Source organism: Littorina saxatilis, linkage group LG8 (genome assembly GCF_037325665.1).
Source record: "Littorina saxatilis isolate snail1 linkage group LG8, US_GU_Lsax_2.0, whole genome shotgun sequence".
Lineage (NCBI taxonomy): Eukaryota > Metazoa > Mollusca > Gastropoda > Littorinimorpha > Littorinidae > Littorina > Littorina saxatilis.
The window spans coordinates 31,428,256-31,446,734 of record NC_090252.1 but is presented as its reverse complement, the minus strand read 5'-3'; the positions used below and the strand labels follow the sequence as shown (position 1 = coordinate 31,446,734).

The 18,479-nt window shown below is 39.8% G+C and overlaps 1 protein-coding gene and 1 long non-coding RNA gene across 2 annotated transcripts; both read left to right on the top strand.

Annotated features, from left to right (window-relative positions):
• Positions 1–234: 234 nt before the first annotated feature.
• On the top strand, positions 235–3,348 carry LOC138974598 (uncharacterized). Its single transcript, XM_070347318.1, has 3 exons — positions 235–256; positions 774–1,163; positions 2,749–3,348. The coding sequence occupies exons 1-3, from the start codon at positions 235–237 to the stop codon at positions 3,180–3,182; spliced, it is 846 nt and encodes a 281-aa protein (XP_070203419.1). The 3' UTR covers positions 3,183–3,348.
• Positions 3,349–5,599: 2,251 nt separating this feature from the next.
• On the top strand, positions 5,600–17,033 carry LOC138973291 (uncharacterized). The gene is made up of 4 exons (XR_011457950.1): positions 5,600–5,755; positions 7,432–7,809; positions 9,195–9,572; positions 16,869–17,033. It is a non-coding gene; the product is annotated as an uncharacterized lncRNA (long non-coding RNA).
• The last annotated feature ends 1,446 nt before the right edge of the window (positions 17,034–18,479 follow it).

Here is an 18,479-nt window from a genome sequence, read left to right as displayed (position 1 = left end):
TTGACGTTATTTCCGGTGTTTTTGAAGCTAGAGCTGTGAAACTTTGAACACTTCAAGGGTTTGATAATTGTAATTGATAACATAACACTAGTTTGGTTTACCCCCGTCACATTTATAGGTCAAAGCGGGGTCATGTTCGTAAACACGTAACGTTGATATTTTCTCAGTTATTTTGGGAGCAAAAGCCTTTATTTCACACAATTGTATGTGTTGATAATTAGCAGACATGACAAAATGTGGCGTGTTTCCATCAAAGGTCAGCGTCACAGCATGAACATGTTTGCTGGAAAAGATTTTCATCCCGGAAATATCCACTGAGCTATCAAGAACATAAATCTAGCGAATTTTAATTCCAGATTCCTTTCAAATTATGTGCATAGGTTCCTTGAAGCAGTATGCAGACATTATCTGAAAAGGAATGGGAAGGTCACCTTCTTTCCTAGTTAATTTTTTAGTAACATCGACTATTAAGGAACGCCCAAAATGCCCATGTATCACCGCGCGTCGATTGCAAGCAATGGTTTGTTAATAAATTCATTTTAACTCTTGCCAAGATATATATATTAATATGAACCAAATTTCAAAAACATGATGCACTGTGCACGTGTTCATTGATTTGTTTAGCTGTTCTTCTTCAACTGAAAGCATGTATTTACGATCCAGTGACTTTCAGGTTTCCAATAATTCTATAAATCAGAAATGGCCCAGGTGGGACCAACAGGACGATTTGTAATGCGGCACCTTCCCTAAAACATGTGTTGTTTTGTGTGCAGTGGTCGCTGTTCCAGTAGCCATGTCCTGTCCAGAAAGACTTGAGCATGGCGCTTCCGCTGTTGTCACCTGTATGATAAGTACCGCGGGAGTCGACTCTGCTAGTTGTGTTGCCAATCCTACAACTGTAACGTTTTCAGAGAATTTACCGGGTCGAAAATTCACAAGCGCATGCGCGACGTCGTACACAACCACCGACTGTGCGGCCAGCAATGCAGATGCCAATGGTACATGCGCCTGTACAGGACTTGCCGGCGACATTAAAACATTCACATTTAGATTTGTTGCAGACAAGGATACACACAATGGTGCTGAAATTAAGTGTACAGTTTGCAAATCTGTTCCACCGCTGGATATTCAACAAAACAACTGCAAATCTTTGACTTTTGACGGTAAGCGCATTCGTTCTGTCAGTGTTACCCCTCTCTCTCTCTCTCTCTCTCTCTCTCTCTCTCTCTCTCTCTCTCTCTCTCTCTCTCTCTCTCTCTCTCTCTCTCTCTCTCTCTCTCTCTCTCTCTCTCTCTCTCTCTCTCTCTCTCTCTCTCTCTCTCTCTCTCTCTCTCTCTCTCTCTCTCTCTCTCTCTCTCTCCCTCCCTCTCCCTCTCCGTCTCTCTCTCTCTCTCTCTCTCTCTCTCTCTCTCTCTCTCTCTCTCTCTCTTTCTGACTCTGTCTCTCTCTCTAATATATCTCTTATGCACGTAGAAGTTCAAAAGGAAAGTTGGTATGGTCAATCCCATGGCATTTAGTACCATTAACTTTGATTGCTTTACCTCAAAAACATATTTAAAAGGTATTTGTTAAGTATAATTTGTGACCCTCCACCACGAAATGAGTCGCATGTCACCTTTGCATGATTTTCATATTTTTACATTTTCCTAAACAGTTTGTTATGCTCTATCCAATGGTGAAAACCGTTTTAGAAAAGAGTGAAAACTGTTTGAGTTATAAGCCTGTGACTAAGGTGACCCTCACACTGTTACTAGACACTCCCCGGACTTATATTAAGCCTAGCGTAGAACCGCGCGAGGTGACATGCGACTCATTTCGTGGTGGAGGGTCACATTTAATTGCAATCCGGGTACTTCGTTATGGTACTGGAAATAGAGCAACAAGTTGAGCCGACCATTAAATAGACGATTTGTGGAAATAACTCTGTCACTACTACATGGATGTGTGCCAGAGTTATGCCGCTATAGAAGCTCGATAAATATTTCCACTTCCGCTTTCGGCCAACACGTAGGGGAGACAAGGGCACCTTGGGTCACAACAGTTTAACCTTATACATACATAGTTATTACCTCGTTCCTTATCCACTTCTTGTTTTTGAATAACAAACCCCATTATTTCTTGAAGAAATTACAAAGGACGGCCAAACCCAGGCAGTTATTTAGCATATGCCCCATGTTTTTTGGACTGAAGGTAAACTTTTGGGTGCTTGTAACTTTTTTCCTAGTTGCAATATTCCACGGCATGTTGTTCTTATTGTGTGGGAATCTTAGATAAATTATTTGATAAACTTTCCGTGTATTTGATATTAGCCGATAACATCTTATGCATGTGAATTTACCAAATTCAGAACCTTACACTGTTCGGGCAGGTTAGGTTGGGTCACCTTGAGTCACACTAGGGACTTTATAGTAAGTTTCCTGGTGAAGATAATTGCAGCCTAATGTATACATGTTATTCATACTTGCTAAGGATTAATTTGTTTGAACTCGCACACAGTTTCAAATGTATATTACATTAACGTGAAGGACCTTGTAGTCGCGTCAGTGTGACAACAGGCAATATACATTAGACAACCATGCACTGACATCAGTAATTCTGAGTAAATAAACCAAATTTCAAAGAATTTAAGAAAACGCGTTTGTCGACTTTTTTTCTCCCCAAGACAGACACGAAACCACACACACACACACGCACGCACACACGGTAATTCTTTCAGCATTGTATAATTATATGCTTGTGGTTTTTCAGAGCCCACAGAGGTTGGTAGCGGCACTACCGACAGTGACGCATACAGCACTACTGACGGTGACGCAGACAGCAACAGTTCTGGCAACACCAATGGCAACAACAGGGGCACAAACAGCACCAGCAGTGACGGAAAAGGCAGCAGCTCGAGTAACCTTGGACTCATCATCGGGGCAACAGCAGGGGGTGTCGTTGTTGTCGCCATGGCAATTGGCATCTCGATATATTGCTACAAGAAGCGGTCCAGTGGCGGTCACAACGTCCAGAGCAACATCCGGTCCGACACGCCTCCTCCGGTCTTGGGACCAGCCAGTCACCCTGCAGACGGGGGCCTCGCGGCTACACGTGACGTAACACCGACAGAGGAGGAGGCTGGAGAAAATGATTCTGAGGCCAGCGAGGCCACTGATGTTAGCGAGACGTCGGAGGAACCGTAGAGGCGTCTGATATGCTGCTGTTCCAAGCACTACTTCTTATTTGTTGTGAAAAAGCTGCATCCCTTTATTGCTCTGAAATAATAAGAATGTAGGACAGGCTGGATACAACTACTTTAAGCATGTCTTCGATTTGCCAGCCTTTTGATAAAGTATTACTAAATTCTAACGTCATCTCTCTCCATTTTGTCTCCCTTCATAAAGAGAGAGAGAGAGAGAGAGAGAGAGAGAGAGAGAGAGAGAGAGAGAGAGAGAGAGAGAGAGAGAGAGAGAGAGAGAGAGAGAGAGAGAGAGAGAGAGAGAGAGAGAGAGAGAGAGAGAACTTTGAACTTTGAACTTTATTTATTTATCGAGGGTAACAGAATAAGCAAAGTATACATGCTTTTTTTCGTCCGGCCCTCGCCCATTGAGGGTAACTCGATTAATAACAAGAAGAAATAGAAGTTAAGCTAATTACAATACAATGTATATAATTAACATGTCAAACAATTAAAAAGACATTCAAAATGCATTATGAATACCAAGCAATGATGTAATATCACATAATTATTTACTTGTTTCCAAGAGAAACAGCATATACATTTCTTTGAAGGAAGTTTCACTGAATTGCATTTTAATTAAATCAGGAATGGAGTTCCACAATAAGGCGCCAGAATAAGAAAGACTTGATTTGTAAAGGTCAATTCTAGGGGTTGGGGTAATTAATTTGTTTAGTTTTATTGAATTATTCAGTTTGAAATTTGAGGCAATGAATGTAGGTGCATTCCCTGACATAATTCTATGCATCATTGTACCTTTGTTATAGATAAATCTTGATTTGATAGGAAGAATCTTTAATTTTCTATAATCAGACGTAGAGAGAGATGCATTTTTTAAAAGAATTAATTTTACAGCTCGTCTATGTAAAGAGCATAAGTGTTTCAAAGTGTTTGCACTTGCAGAGTCCCACACTGTGGACGCATAATCAATAGTTGATTGAATATATGCCTGAAAAAACAGTTTCCGTGTGCGTAGGTCTAGAAAGTGTTTAATTTTTGATAACTGATATATTTTTTTAGAAGTATTTTTACAAAGTGTATCTAAATGTTTTGACCAAGACAGATTATTATCAATGGTTATTCCCAAAACTTTATGGTTATCAACTTCAGTTACATCTTGATTTTGTATTTGTAGTTTAGGAAGTTTTGATGACAGATTTTGTCTTTTTTGTCTAGTGGTTAGAAGCATGCATTTAATTTTATTGGGGTTCAGTGACATATGGTTTTGTTCTGACCATTCCAGCAATCGATCAATGTTTTCTTGGAGGACTCTTGCTAGCTCACTTAGATCTTTGTGACTAGAATGAATTGTAGTATCATCTGCAAATAGTTCACACATACATTTAACAAATAATGGTAGGTCATTAATATAGATAGAAAATAGTAAAGGACCAAGAATAGAACCTTGTGGAACTCCAAACCTTACTGTTTGTTTACAAGAGTATGATTCATTCAGATAAGTACTTTGCTGTCTGTCTGACAGGAAAGATTTTAAAATGTTAACAGAATCAGTTGCTAATCCATAAATCTCAAGCTTTTTGATAAGGAGTTTATGGTCAATTAGGTCAAAAGCTTTAGCAAAGTCAACAAATAGAGCAGCACAGAACTGGTTACTATTAATTTTGTTTAGCCATTGGTCAACTAAGCTGATCAGCGCTGAGAGAGAGAGAGAGAGAGAGAGAGAGAGAGAGAGAGAGAGAGAGAGAGAGAGAGAGAGAGAGAGAGAGAGAGAGAGAGAGAGAGAGAGAGAGAGAGAGAGAGAGAGAGAGAGAGAGAGAGAGAGAGAGAGAGAGGTGAAAAGCTCTGCTTTACTTACGTTTGTTGTAATGATGTGTTTTTATTTGAATTTTCAGACAAATATACTTTTTTTGCTTAAAATCGAAATAAGTAAGGATATAATCCAAAGGGCATAAAACACACACATGCACATTAGTGAGGCAAAATAGAGAAATATCCTGTCAAATCTTGAGACTGAACATGAAAACATCACTTGAAAAGATGATGTGACATATGTTGACAATAGCAAACGACACCCAGACACAGAGACATATACCCACAGACACACGTACAAACATACACACGGACGCACGCATACACACACACACACACACACTCACACACACACACACACACACACACACACACGCACATACACCCACACACACAAACGCACACACACACACACACACACGCGCGCATACACACACACACATACACACACACACACACACACACACACACACAGTCATACACGCAGAGAGAGAGAGACACACACAGAGAGAGATGCTGGCCGAAACTATAAATATGTTGTGCTTCTCAAAATTGACACAGGAGGTAAAGTGTAGCCGAGACCTACATAATTATGATGCCAGTCCCTCTCTTGGAACAATATTTGACGTCACAATCTACATGCACACGCCTAAAACAATGTAGCGTTGCGTTTACTTCTTTTTCACTCGCAACATGGATTTGAAGCCACCATGAGATTGGTTTTGTTTTGCCTTGCCGTCTTGTCATCAAACTGCGCCGTGGTGCACGGTGAGTGTTGTCGTTACTTACATCACGGGCTTGTAAAAAGGGGTCCAAGGCATCAACATGCAAAATAAAGTGGTGGGGACGGCAGTAGCAAGGACCAAGGCAAGAACATATAACTCTAATCTTCGTCCAAAAAAATTGCCAAAACAAGGGGCATGGGCATGGTCAATTTATTGGGGCTGGGAAAATGCGGATACAAATATTGCGTGAGGCTGGGTGTGGAGACTGTTCATCACGAATGGAAGTGGGAAAGTAGAATTCCTAAGGTGCACACGTGTTCGCCTTCCTCAGTGCTAAATTTGTGGTGAAAACGACGAATTGAAATGTTGGGGAATATTATTTTCTGCTTTCTAGATCGTGCACCATTACAGTCTGCACAGTCTAGTGATATATCAAGTCCCAAGAGCCCAAAACGATGGTAAAAACGCAAATTCGAGGTGGGGAAATATTGTCTTGCGATCGAAGCAACCGGTAACACTCCCAATTTCCGAGTACTGACGGAGATGTCCGGAAGTAATCTAGCTGTCAGGTGAATGACCTTGTCGGCATTCTTTGATTCCTGATGATCAATTTTTACAAGCATAGGTAAATGAAGAATGCCACAAAACGTTGTCTTCTTCTGAGCCAGCGTTTTGGGCCGCCGCTGCTTCGAAAACTGGTAAACAAGTCTACATGCATGAGGCAAAAGTTTAGCGTCATCGGTGTAATGACGTATTTGCTGTGCGAGTGACATCATCTTCTTCGTAAATTATGGTCTTGCAAAAAGTGAAAGTAGATCTTGCGTGATTTCACTGCGTAAAATGCATCAGCTGGAACGAGGCATGAGCTATGAAATCCACTACATGTTTATTGTTTTTATTTAATTTGCATTTGATGGTACTGCGTGGAGTTGGCAGCAAAAGTGAACTGTTTTTCTGTAGTTGACAGATCAATATGGTGCAGAATGACCCTCTGGAGATATTGGTGTGCCCTGTGTGTGTGTGTGTGTGTGTGTGTGTGTGTGTGTGTGTTTGTGTGTGTGTTTGTGTTTGTGTGTGTGTGTTTGTGTGTGTGTATTGGGTGTATTGGCCAGAGGCCTTACTCGCAGTACACATAATGCTTAACACTTAAAGCGTCAGTATCATTCGGATGCCATGGTTATTTTCTGTCAGAAGTCCCAATTGCAATTGCACCTCATTGCTGAGAATGGGTGAGCAGCACAAATGCCTTCCTTAACTGAATACAATGTGTATGTAGGGCTTTACATGTCTTTCCGATATGACTTGAATTACTGTAATTACATTTACGTTTTCGTACACTAAGATTAGATCAGTTTCTCCCTTAACTCAAATTATGATACTCGTGCAGTCTCTAGTACAATAATTTAAATTCGAACATTATTGTACGCGCGGATAATGTTTACGTCTTTATGAATAAAAACATGCCTTTTTGAGGGAAAACATGGATTTAACTGGTTATATCCGCACACGACTGACACACACACACACACACACACACACACACGCACATCCACACATACACACACACACACACATACACACACACACACGCGCACACACACGCATAGAGAGATAGAAAGAGAGAGAGAGAGAGAAAGAGAGAGAGAGAGAGGGTGGGGGTGGGGGGTAAGGAAGTAAGCAAATAAACTAAATACAAATTTGATCTCGATCTCGTTGCAGGTACTGGTGTTGCTGTGAATATGACATGCCCTTCCCGTTTGGTGGAAGAGGAGGTTAACAGTGTGACATGCATAATAAACACAACTGAAATCTTAAATACTAGGTGTGTTTCTCCACCAAGCAATGTAGTGTTTGAAATAAAGGGTCAAGTATATCCGCTTTGCACAAGTCTGTACACTAGCAGCTGTAGTACAAGCCCGGACTTGATTGACGAAGGTAGCTGTGGATGCACCGAACAAACTGGGGATGTCCAGATCTACCTTTTCAAATTCAAAGGAAATGCAAAAGATTACAGAGGAACCAAGCTAGAATGTACAGTGTGCGCTTCTATTCCCGAAATAAAGATTCCTCCAACCAACTGTGACTCTTTGAAATATGGTAAGTGCGTGCAGACAATTGTGTACACTGTAATGTATACATGTATGTTGTTTGTTTATTATTGCATCTTTCATTGACTCTGTTGTCTGCATGGCGGTTGGCTTGTCTTTGTTCCCTTGTTGTCTAATTGTATCTGTTGGTGACTCTCTGTGTATCATGAGCACATGTTAGCTGAGTGTCAGCAAATGAGTTTTTTTTCTTGCTATTTTGACTCACCTTAGTAATTGGTGAGTATAAGGATTCATTATTATCCGTCCATGTATCCGGACGGCCGGACGGCCGGCCATAATTATGGCCGTCCCTGGACAAAACAACGTAACGTCGAGGTTATCTCTGATGTTTTTCAAGCTAGACCTCTGAAACATTGCACACTTGTATGGATTGATGATTTCACGAAGTCAAATTTTGGGGTCACAGCGGCGTCATGTTTGTTTCATAAAAACATAACGTTGAAGTTATAGTTTTTGAATCTAGAGCTTTGAAACATTGCACACCTCTTGGGTTTGACAATCTCGCGACTTGACCTAAGTTTGATTAACACTCCTCGAGTTTTCAGGTCACAGGGGTCATGTTTGATTTTTAATAACTTAACATTGACATTATTTCAAGAGTTTTTGAAGCTAGAGCTTTGAAACTTTAAACACATCAAGGGTTCGATAATCTGTCAACATGACTAGTTTTGTCTACCCCCGTCACATTTTGAGCTCAAAGCGGGGGCATGTTCGTAACAATTTTTACGTTATTATTGTATCACTTATTTTGGAAGCAAAAGGCTCCAAATGTCACATATGTGTAGGTGTTGACAATCAGCAGACATGACCAAAATGTGTTGTATTTCCATCAAATTCCAGAGTCACAGCATGAACATGTTTGCTGGAGAAGATTTTGACCCCTTAAATTAATATCCACTGAATTATCAAGAAAATAAGTCTTGAGGTCATGGAACGAGACATGAGCTATGAAAAAAACTACATGTTTATTTGATGGGTTTTGTATTTGATGGGTTTGGGTGGAACTTGCAGCAAACGAGAACAGTATTTCTGTAGTCGAAATCGTAGCTGAATGACCCTCTGCAGATATATCGATAGTGTTGTGCTCTTTGTGTGTGACGTGTGTGTGTGTGTGTGTGTGTGTGTGTGTGTGTGTTTAGGTGTGTACGCGCGCGTATGGGTGTGTGCCAGAGGCTTTACTCGCAATACGTATAATACTTTGAACACACACACATACGCACACACACACACGCGCACACGCACGCAGAGAGAGAGAGACAGAGAGAGAGAGACAGAGAGACAGAGAGAGAGACAGAGAGAGAGAGACAGAGAGAGATATATGCAAGGAAGTAAGCAAATAAACTAAATACAAATTTGCTCTTGACCTGGTTTCAGGTACTGGTGTTGCTGTGAATATGACATGCCCTTCCCGTTTGGTGGAAGAGGAGGTTAACAGTGTGACATGCAGAATAAACACAACTGAAATCCTAAATACTAGGTGTGTTTCTCCACCAAGCAATGTATTGTTTCAAGTAAAGGGTCAAGTACATCCGCTTTGCACAAGTCTGTACACTAGCAGCTGTAATGTAAGCCCGGATTTGATTGACGAAGGCAGTTGTGGATGCACTGAACAAACTGGGGATGTCAAGATCTACCTTTTCAAATTCAAAGGAAAAGCAAAAGATTACAACAGAACCAAACTAGAATGTACAGTGTGCGCTTCTATTCCCAGAATAAAGATTCCGTCAACCAACTGTGACTCTTTGGAATATGGTAAGTGCGTGCAGACAACTATTTATACTGTAATGTATGTATTGTGTTTGTTCAGGGGCGGATTAGGGGGGTGGTTACAGGGGTTCTGGAACCCCCCCCCCCCCCCCCCGGCTGTAAAACAAACCAACAAACTCAAACTGTTTGTGAATGTTGTTGTTGTTTCTGTCTGTAAAGGCGGGGGAAGTGTTAATTGTTTCATCAGTATCATTTGTGTACAGTTTCAACTGCCACTCCTATGCGACATGTCTTTCTTCTAACCATACTATATGATGTCGGGAGCAGACGTCATGGAAGATACATTGCCAGTATTTAATACTAACTTTAAAAGAAATAATGAGTGGCTGCTGACACCGTACCAGTTGATCATGTTTAAAATCAAGGATAAGCCACAAATTGTTTATAAGATAGCTAAAAGTCTTCAGCCCCCCTGACGGCCAAACGGGGCGTTGCCACGGTACCCCACCTCTACCGACCCCTGAACCCCAGGTTGTAACCCCCCCCCCCCCTCGGGCTTAACTGCTCCCCCCCTGTTATTTATAATTTTATCTTTCATTGACTCGTTTATTTTCAGGACGGTTGACTTCATTCTGATAAGCATCGCTCCACGGCTATTGCCTGTTGTCTCTCTGACCGGACGCTACAGTCCTACGCGAATCTATCAAAACACGAATACAGAGTTATCTCCCATATGTTTTTCGCGAGCATTGATCTAAATTTGAGATCAGTGTTCGCGAGACGAAAACGATTGCAGATTGGCCGACTTCGACAGTGATCTCCGTTCTGTTCTTCAAAGTTATGATAAAGACATCGTTCTAAGGTCAAAACAAAACTAGTCGAAATGTTGGGACTGCTGCCGGAAGGAGACCGTAATAATTATATGGTTTCATCACTGTCAACTGGTTAAAGAAAAAAATAGTCTGCTCCAGTGAGCGCCGAAACCAAACGGTTGATTATCACGTGACACTTTTACCATATTTAGAGTTGTTTGCACAGTAAATACAGCCGCGAAAAATAGCTCGCTTGAAACTGTCTTACGTATCAATTCCTTTGTAATTTAAACATTACAAAACACCATGAAAAATCATTATTGACAATCGCGAATCTGCTTATATCAATAATACATTACAAAAAGCTCTAAATATGTAAAACAAAAGTCGGTTTCCTTGCCATACAAGGAAACTCAAGGCATCCTGTCAGGGAGAGAATGAGCCGAACTCATTATGACCTGAGTTCAGGATGGGTTGACTTGTCTTTGTTCCTTTGTTTGTCTCATTGATTTTACGGCTCTATCTGTTAGTGATTCTCTGTGTATCATCAATACATGTTTGCTTCGTGTCAGCAATGGATTTTCCTTGTTTGACTCACCTGAATAACAGGTGAGTATGAGGATTCATATGTGTCCGTCCGTATGTCCGGCCGGCCGGCCGGGGACAAAAACAATTAACGTTGAGTTTTTTTTTGTTTTGTTTTTGTTTTTTGTTTTTTCAAAATATATGCATTTTAATTGGCAGACACGATTCACGTCGTAGGTACGTGTCCTCTGGTGAGGCAACCGTTAGCATTTGTTGTCGTAAAAGTTGACATTTTTAAACATAAATCATGGACAAAAAACTAATTCTACAAAAAGTGCAGGTTTTCTTGGTATAGTCAGTTAAAGCATCTTAAAATTCAAGAAATTGTGCAATTACGTGTATGTTTTTTTTTTTTTTATTATTTTTTTTTAACAAACATGGTAACTGTATTTTCTGTTTGCACACATAGTCTCTCATTTACATGCGGTTCAGAAAAAACTTTAACATTATACAAAAGGACTAAAAATAGTCATACGTGAAAAAAATATACGTGTCAACATGTGTAGCATCAAAATGATCATATGTCATCATATATTGATCTTTTTTTTTTTTTTAAATATTCGCATCATAATGTATGGCTGTCTTTACCTTATATCAAAGAAAATAAACAATAATTTGTTTTTAATTAATAAAACTTCAGATTAACGAAATCTCAAAACAACATGATTTCCAAAAATAATTTCCAGTGTTAATCGTGAATCGGTTTTTTTAAGAATGCTTACGCACATCTTTGCGATTAAGATAATGTGATTAATCTTCTTCATATTTTTGCTGTTACTTTTTATACCAAAAAGCACATCTGTAACATTCAACCTAATTCTTTCACCAATGTTTACTAAAATGTACATTTCAATATATTTCCAAAACCTGAGCACTGTTGGGCACTCAAAGAAAAAATGCTCCAATACATCAAGTTCATCCTTACAATATGTACAGTTTTTATCAGCCTTCACTTTCATTTTACACAATAAAATATTGGTTGGATAAATGTTTTGCAATATTTTCCAATGCAGTACACGTAATCGAACTTCACTAGTAACAGTAACAGTGGCTGCTAAGTTCCAATTCTTTTCGTCAATTTCAAATCCTTATTTTCTTCTCCAAAATCCTTCTGAACAGGGTGGGCTGTATTGTTTTCCTACCAGAATCTTTCGAATTTCTTTTACTGATTTAACTTTTTTCCCACAGAAGGTCGGAATGTCACAGACTGAACAATTTACATCGTTTATATCGACATTTCTTAAAAGGAGATGTACAGCTACTCGAACAACATTGTACTCAAGCAATCTATTTGCAGTGTAGCCAGTTCTTTCACACACTTCTTCATAGGTAGAAAAACGTCCATTCTCACACACATCGCTCACATACATTATACCACTTTTAATCCAATCCGCAAAAAAGAGTGGGTTTCCTTGACAAATTATATCTTTGTTGTTCCACAACAAACCGGAAACAGAATTACCATTATTATCGACTTGATTGTTATCAAGCCATGCCTTCAACACAGCGGACCAAAATTCCGATTTAATACTGTCCAATCCTTTAAATGGTTTGCTATTAATGTTCGCAAAAAAACACTCAAAGCGACTCCCAAAACGGAAAAACAGTGCTTTTGGGAGCCATGACCATTTCTGGTCTTCATTAGACAGAGTTAGGTTCACAACCCAGCTTAACAAAAAGGAACACTGCATCTGACGCAAATCAATCATGTTTAATCCACCTTGCTTTACTTCGTTACATAAAACAGTTCTTTTCACCTTTTCAAATGCTTTTCTGTTGCAGTCTTTTTTGTGCCACACGAAGCGAAACATTAACCTATTAATTTCAGTTAGAACGTCGTCTGGTACAATCAGCGCCTGCATTATATAGACAAAATGTGGCAGAATAAACGTTTTGAATACACAGACTTTACCAATAATGCTCAAATTCCTTTTCTCCCACACGCAGATGAGCCTTTTTGCAACATTCACTCTCTCTTCCCAATTCTCTTTCACTTTTGACGCACGCATATAATTACAGAAATATACACCTAGAATTTTCATTTTGTCTGTACATGCAAAACCGCAACACTCATTCCTACAATTCTTCCGCGACCCAAACCACATTAGTTTGGATTTTTGGTGATTTATGTTCAAACCTGATAATTCCGAAAATTTAACCAATCAAAGCCAGGGCTTGGAACATGTCATGTTCATCTTGCAAAAACAATGTAACATCATCAGCATACAACACTACTTTCAAAACTTTATTCATATCTCCGTTGTTCCATAATGACATACCCTTTATATTTTTGGCCTCTCGAATTTTGATGGCTAACAATTCAACTGCTAATACAAAGGCTAGTGCAGAAAAAGGACACCCTTGCCTTATTCCGGAATCAATATTAAAAAATTCAGATAACCAACCACAATAGTTTACACAACTTTTTGCGTTTTTCATCAAAACATCAACCCATTTCACAAAATCAGTTCCAAAACCAAATTTTTCAAACATCTTCAACATAAACTCTGGAGATGCAATCAAATGCATGAAAAAAGTCAATTGACACCATCAATCCAGGCTTATTATGTAAATCTGCATGTTCTAAAACATCATCAACTAATCGCAATAAGGTTGAGACACGTCTACCTTTTTTATACCCAACTTGATCCTCATTCACAACAATCCCTACAACATCAGAGAGCTGAAGAGCTAAACATTTCGCTAATAACTTATAATCTGTATTGGTCAGTGAAATAGGTCTCCAATTCTTTAAATCATTTCTTGACAAATCCTTTCCTTTATGAAACAGTGTAATTGCCGCTTTACACTGTGAATTAGATAGAGTTCCATTCTTAAAAGCAGAGTTAAAAGACGCAAGTATATACCTTTTTAGGCTCCTCCAAAAAAACTTATAAAACTCAACTGTTAATCCATCAATTCCAGGCGCAGGTTGAGGTTATCTCAGATGTTTTTCAAGCTAGACCTCAGAAACTGTGACACTGCTAGGGATTGATGATCTCACAAAATGACCGTAGTTTTGTTGACCCTGGTCAAATTTTGGGGTCACAGCGGGGTCATGTTTGTTTCATAAAAACTGAACGTTAATGTTGTCTCGGATGTTTTTGAAGTTATAGCTTTGAATCCTTGCACACTTCCAGAGTTTGATAATCCGCCAACATGACCCTTGTTTTCTTTACCCCCCTCACATTTTGTGGTTTCAGTGGGGTTATGTTCGTACAAATTGTACCTTGATATTTTCTCAGTTATTTTGGGAGCAAAAGCCTCCAAATTTCACACAATTATTGGTGTTGATAATCAGTAGACTTGACCAAACTGTGTCTTTTTGTAATTAAATTTCACAGCATAAAATGTTTGCTTGATGAAATATCCACTTAGCTATCAAGAAAGTAAGTATTGAGGTCATCAAGCTTAATTATGCCATTGTTTGATTTGGTCACAGTCTTGGCTAGACTATTGGCGATGACATCATGTCAGAAGTCAGGCCACGGAAGTGTCTGAGTATTACATATTTTGTCTGGGCTAGCCAAAACTCAATTTGGCCAAAACAATTAGTAATTATTTTGATTCTTGTTAAACATTTAAAAAAAAAATGCATGTTGAACATTTGGTGGATGTTGAGTATGTCACTAGGCCAGTGATGGTGGTGGGGAGGAGGTAGGGGTTGTGCACGTTTGAATATGTGAAATATGTGAAATATTCTTAGGGTTAAATAACTAAACAGATTGATACAGGTCACATAAGGATTTTTCTTGAACATTATTTCATGAAGCTGGAATCGCTTTTTTCTGGGCGGGAATGGGGTCATAGGTAATGGAATCCTCCTTTTATTACCTACAAAACCCCGAGAAAATCAGGTCTTATAATGGGGGTAAACTGACAGAGGCTATGAACATCTTAGAAAACAGGTCTTGGAAATGTCTTATCGGTGGGTTTCAAAAGAAGGCTTGTTGTAAGGGATAAGATGGTCCAGGGAGGAGCTGGGTAACGAAGGCTTGTTGTAAGGGGTAAGATGGTTCAGGGAGGAGCTGGGTAACGAAGGCTTGTTGTAAGGGGTAAGATGGTTCAGGGAGGAGCTGGGTAACGAAGGCTTGTTGTAAGGGATAAGATGGTCCAGGGAGGAGCTGGGTAACGAAGGCTTGTTGTAAGGGGTAAGATGGTTCAGGGAGGAGCTGGGTAACGAAGGCGAGTTGTGTGCCGGTATTTGCTTTTCTTGTTGTATTCACTCTACACACACACAGACAGACGTACACACATCCTCGAGTTTCTCTCAAACTCAGTCTATGTTAAAAATAACGGTCCATGCACACATTGATTGGATGTAGACATGACAAGTACACATGCAAACAAATTGCAAAAACATGAACTAATTATTTCTAAAATGTGATATTTACTTTAAAAAAAAGACTGTCTGTGTTAAGTTTTCACTGTTACAAACAATATACGAGGACTAACATGAAAGGATATATTATTTACTAGAATGAATACCCGCTTCGCCGGGTAGCCGGCTTCGCCGGGAAGAAGTACTTAGAGCCGTACGCCGGCTTCGCCGGGTCCGAACAATGGACCCGCCAAGCTCGCCAAGCTTAGGTCCCTCCCAGATTCGTGGAATGGGAACAGCACGAAAATGATTCAGTGGCCATAATGCCATTCCTGACCATATCGAGTCCCATCCTTGTCGACGAATGTAACCGTGTTAATCACCTTTGGAGGCGAACTCCACTCGAACAGGACTGAGCAAGTTAGAGCTTCGCAAACGAAGGCCAGTACATAAAATTACACAAAAGCCGCCAGACCACATCACAAACAGAACTGAACAATGCACAGGTGTTGCTCACATAGAGACACACACACACACACACACACACAAAAACACAGAGAAGCCGTATCTATAGAGAGATAGATGACAGTGTATTTTTCGCGTGGCTATAAATTGATTCGACCTTTGCACTTTGACAGTGAGGATAATTTACGGGTCCAATTTACGTTCTGGACACTGCGTTGACCTTCTAAAAATAGTAACAGTAACAGAACGCCGGGAATATCCGAAGACGCTCCACTCACACTATATTAGTGCACCATACGAAGGAAGGGAGGTAAACACTGAAAACCTGGAGAAGATGAGAAGATAAGGAAGAGTTACTTATAATGGTGAAATGAACACAAAAACCAAAATCATTTCAGCGCTGCGCGCTGAGAGCACGTGTTGAAATATCTCATCGATGATATTGTGTCCGGGGTGTAGCTGAATACGGTGTCCAAATTTGAAAAAGATCCACCGAGAACTTTGGCTTTGGTGTGTCGGTATGGGGGCCCGGGTAGCTGAGGTGGAACCAAAATAGCTGAGGTGGAACCAAAATCGGTTCCGCGCTGCGCGCTGAGAGCACGTGTTGAAATATCGACCAGGTTGTGTCGTGTCCCGGGTCTACCTGAATATGCCCACCAAATTTGAAGCAGATCCATCGAGAACTTTGGCCGTGCATGGCGAATACACACATACACAAACACACAAATACACAAATACACAGATACACAAACACACACACAGACACAAGTCGTATATATATATAGATTAAGGATACGTTAATATTTACACCAATACTTATATAAATAAAAAAACCATTATATATTCAATCAATAAACAAACAAAAAAGGTCAAAATGAAATTATACTTGAGTGATAATTTCAGCAGGGCGTATACACCCCTTACACTGGTGCAATTCTGTAACACATGTTACATAGCCACTGGTGCATTAACAGAGAGAAAAATAACAAAAAACGGTCATATAGGTTTTCGCATCCATGGGAGGTAATCAGAACCGACCAAACAGACTGAGCCAGTAGCGCGACATATGTCGTGACAACCAGGTGACAGTATACGTGAAGTAGCGCGACATATGTCGCGACAACCAGCCTAAGGGTTAATGATTGTGTGTTTTTTCAGGGCCCAAAGACGTTGCTCTTGCTGCCAGCAGTGTCGACTTTAAGCCAACATAGAGGAGGAGGCTGAAGAAAGTGCTTCTGAGACCAGCGAGGCCACTGATGTTAGCGAGACGTCGGAGGAATCATAGAGGCGTTAGAGATGCTGTTGTTCCTAGCACTGCTGCTTATCTGTTGTGAAAAAAGGTGCATCCCTTTATTGCTCTGCATTGATCATAATGTTATAGTATAGGCTTGATCATACAACCTATTTGACTGTGTCATCACTTTGCCTGCCTATTAATTTAGTTATATCAAATTCTAACATCCGTTTGAACTATTATTACGCGGAGCCGGCAAGTCACCGTCAACATGACTGTTTTATTTTAAAGTATACAATTTTGGCTGAAGACTTTGTTAAAATCCATTGCCGCGTTACAATTATATGCTTTGCAATTGTATCTGACTCATTGGAACCACGATGGAAAAGTGTTTAGGCTTTTTTTGAAAAGTTTAAGAACTAAAAGATACACTCGATCGAGACTTATTTTGGTTTTATGCAAGTTATAATTATATTCACAATGCCTAGAACAGGCTAGAAAGATACTTCTTTGGAGAGTGAGGTTCAATTTATATACATATGCAAAGAAGGGTTAGAATTATTTTGGGTTTATGCAAGATATTTACTCACATAGTTTTTTCGTAATAAATTCAAATAAGAAATCATTTATATATATTCTCTAGAAGAGGTTTAATGTGTGTGTGTGTGGTTGTCTCTTGACTTTACCCACTTTCACTCATTTTGTTGCCTCCTACTATTCACATGTTTGTGTAAATAGGCAGAACGATTCGGAATCATGCTGCCCTTAACTTCTGGGACATCCTAGCACAATAATATTTTACATGATCCAGTAATGTTGGATGGAGTTATGTTTGCATGTGATGTTGGGTGGCCAATAACTACTGTGCATGCCGTTGTCACCATCTACGTCAATTACAAATGTATCTTTGAAATGACATTCCAGTGATTAGCACAAAAGCATTCTATCATACTATCCAAAACATGCCTCTAGTTAGTTCTAAAAGCAGTATCCTACCGGCCGTGTTCCCTGGGAATGCACGGACATTCACATCGCAATATTGGCACAATTTAAATTTAACTGGAACATTCTCTCACAAAGGCTGAACAATTCCAACAACAAATAAGGCACTTATTGTCCCACACAGGTATTTTTTTTTCATTGTTCGATAATACTTACACATACATGCACATAGCGCACACTCCGTGAATCAACACGGGTATGAACAAGTTTTCATTTCACAGTCATTGTCACCAACAAGGACGCCAGTATTGTCACACATTTTGTCACCACTGTTTAACCTGAACACAACAAGTTCAGGATATTTTTCAGTGGTATCGCTCAGATGGTAAACAGAATGAATATGGTCAGAAACATATGTGTATTTAAAGATCATGCCAGCATGATATATTGACTGACTGCATGTGTTGCTTTACAAACGTACTATTTACGAATTTCCGACCTTGACATTGTAGTGGGAACCAATGGGCGTCGGCGTCATTGTCCAATCATAAATAAATAAAATATGTTCCACTGGCGAGTCCGGTCCGATCTAG

What these genes read in the sequence shown, in the direction of transcription:
- LOC138974598 (XM_070347318.1), top strand. Translation starts at nt 235, where the DNA reads ATGTGGCGTGTTTCCATCAAAG. An exon ending in GTGGCGTGTTTCCATCAAAG is followed by an intron (nt 257 to 773) that starts GTCAGCGTCACA and finishes TTTTGTGTGCAG; the next exon opens with TGGTCGCTGTTCCAGTAGCC. An exon ending in CAAATCTTTGACTTTTGACG is followed by an intron (nt 1,164 to 2,748) that starts GTAAGCGCATTC and finishes GTGGTTTTTCAG; the next exon opens with AGCCCACAGAGGTTGGTAGC.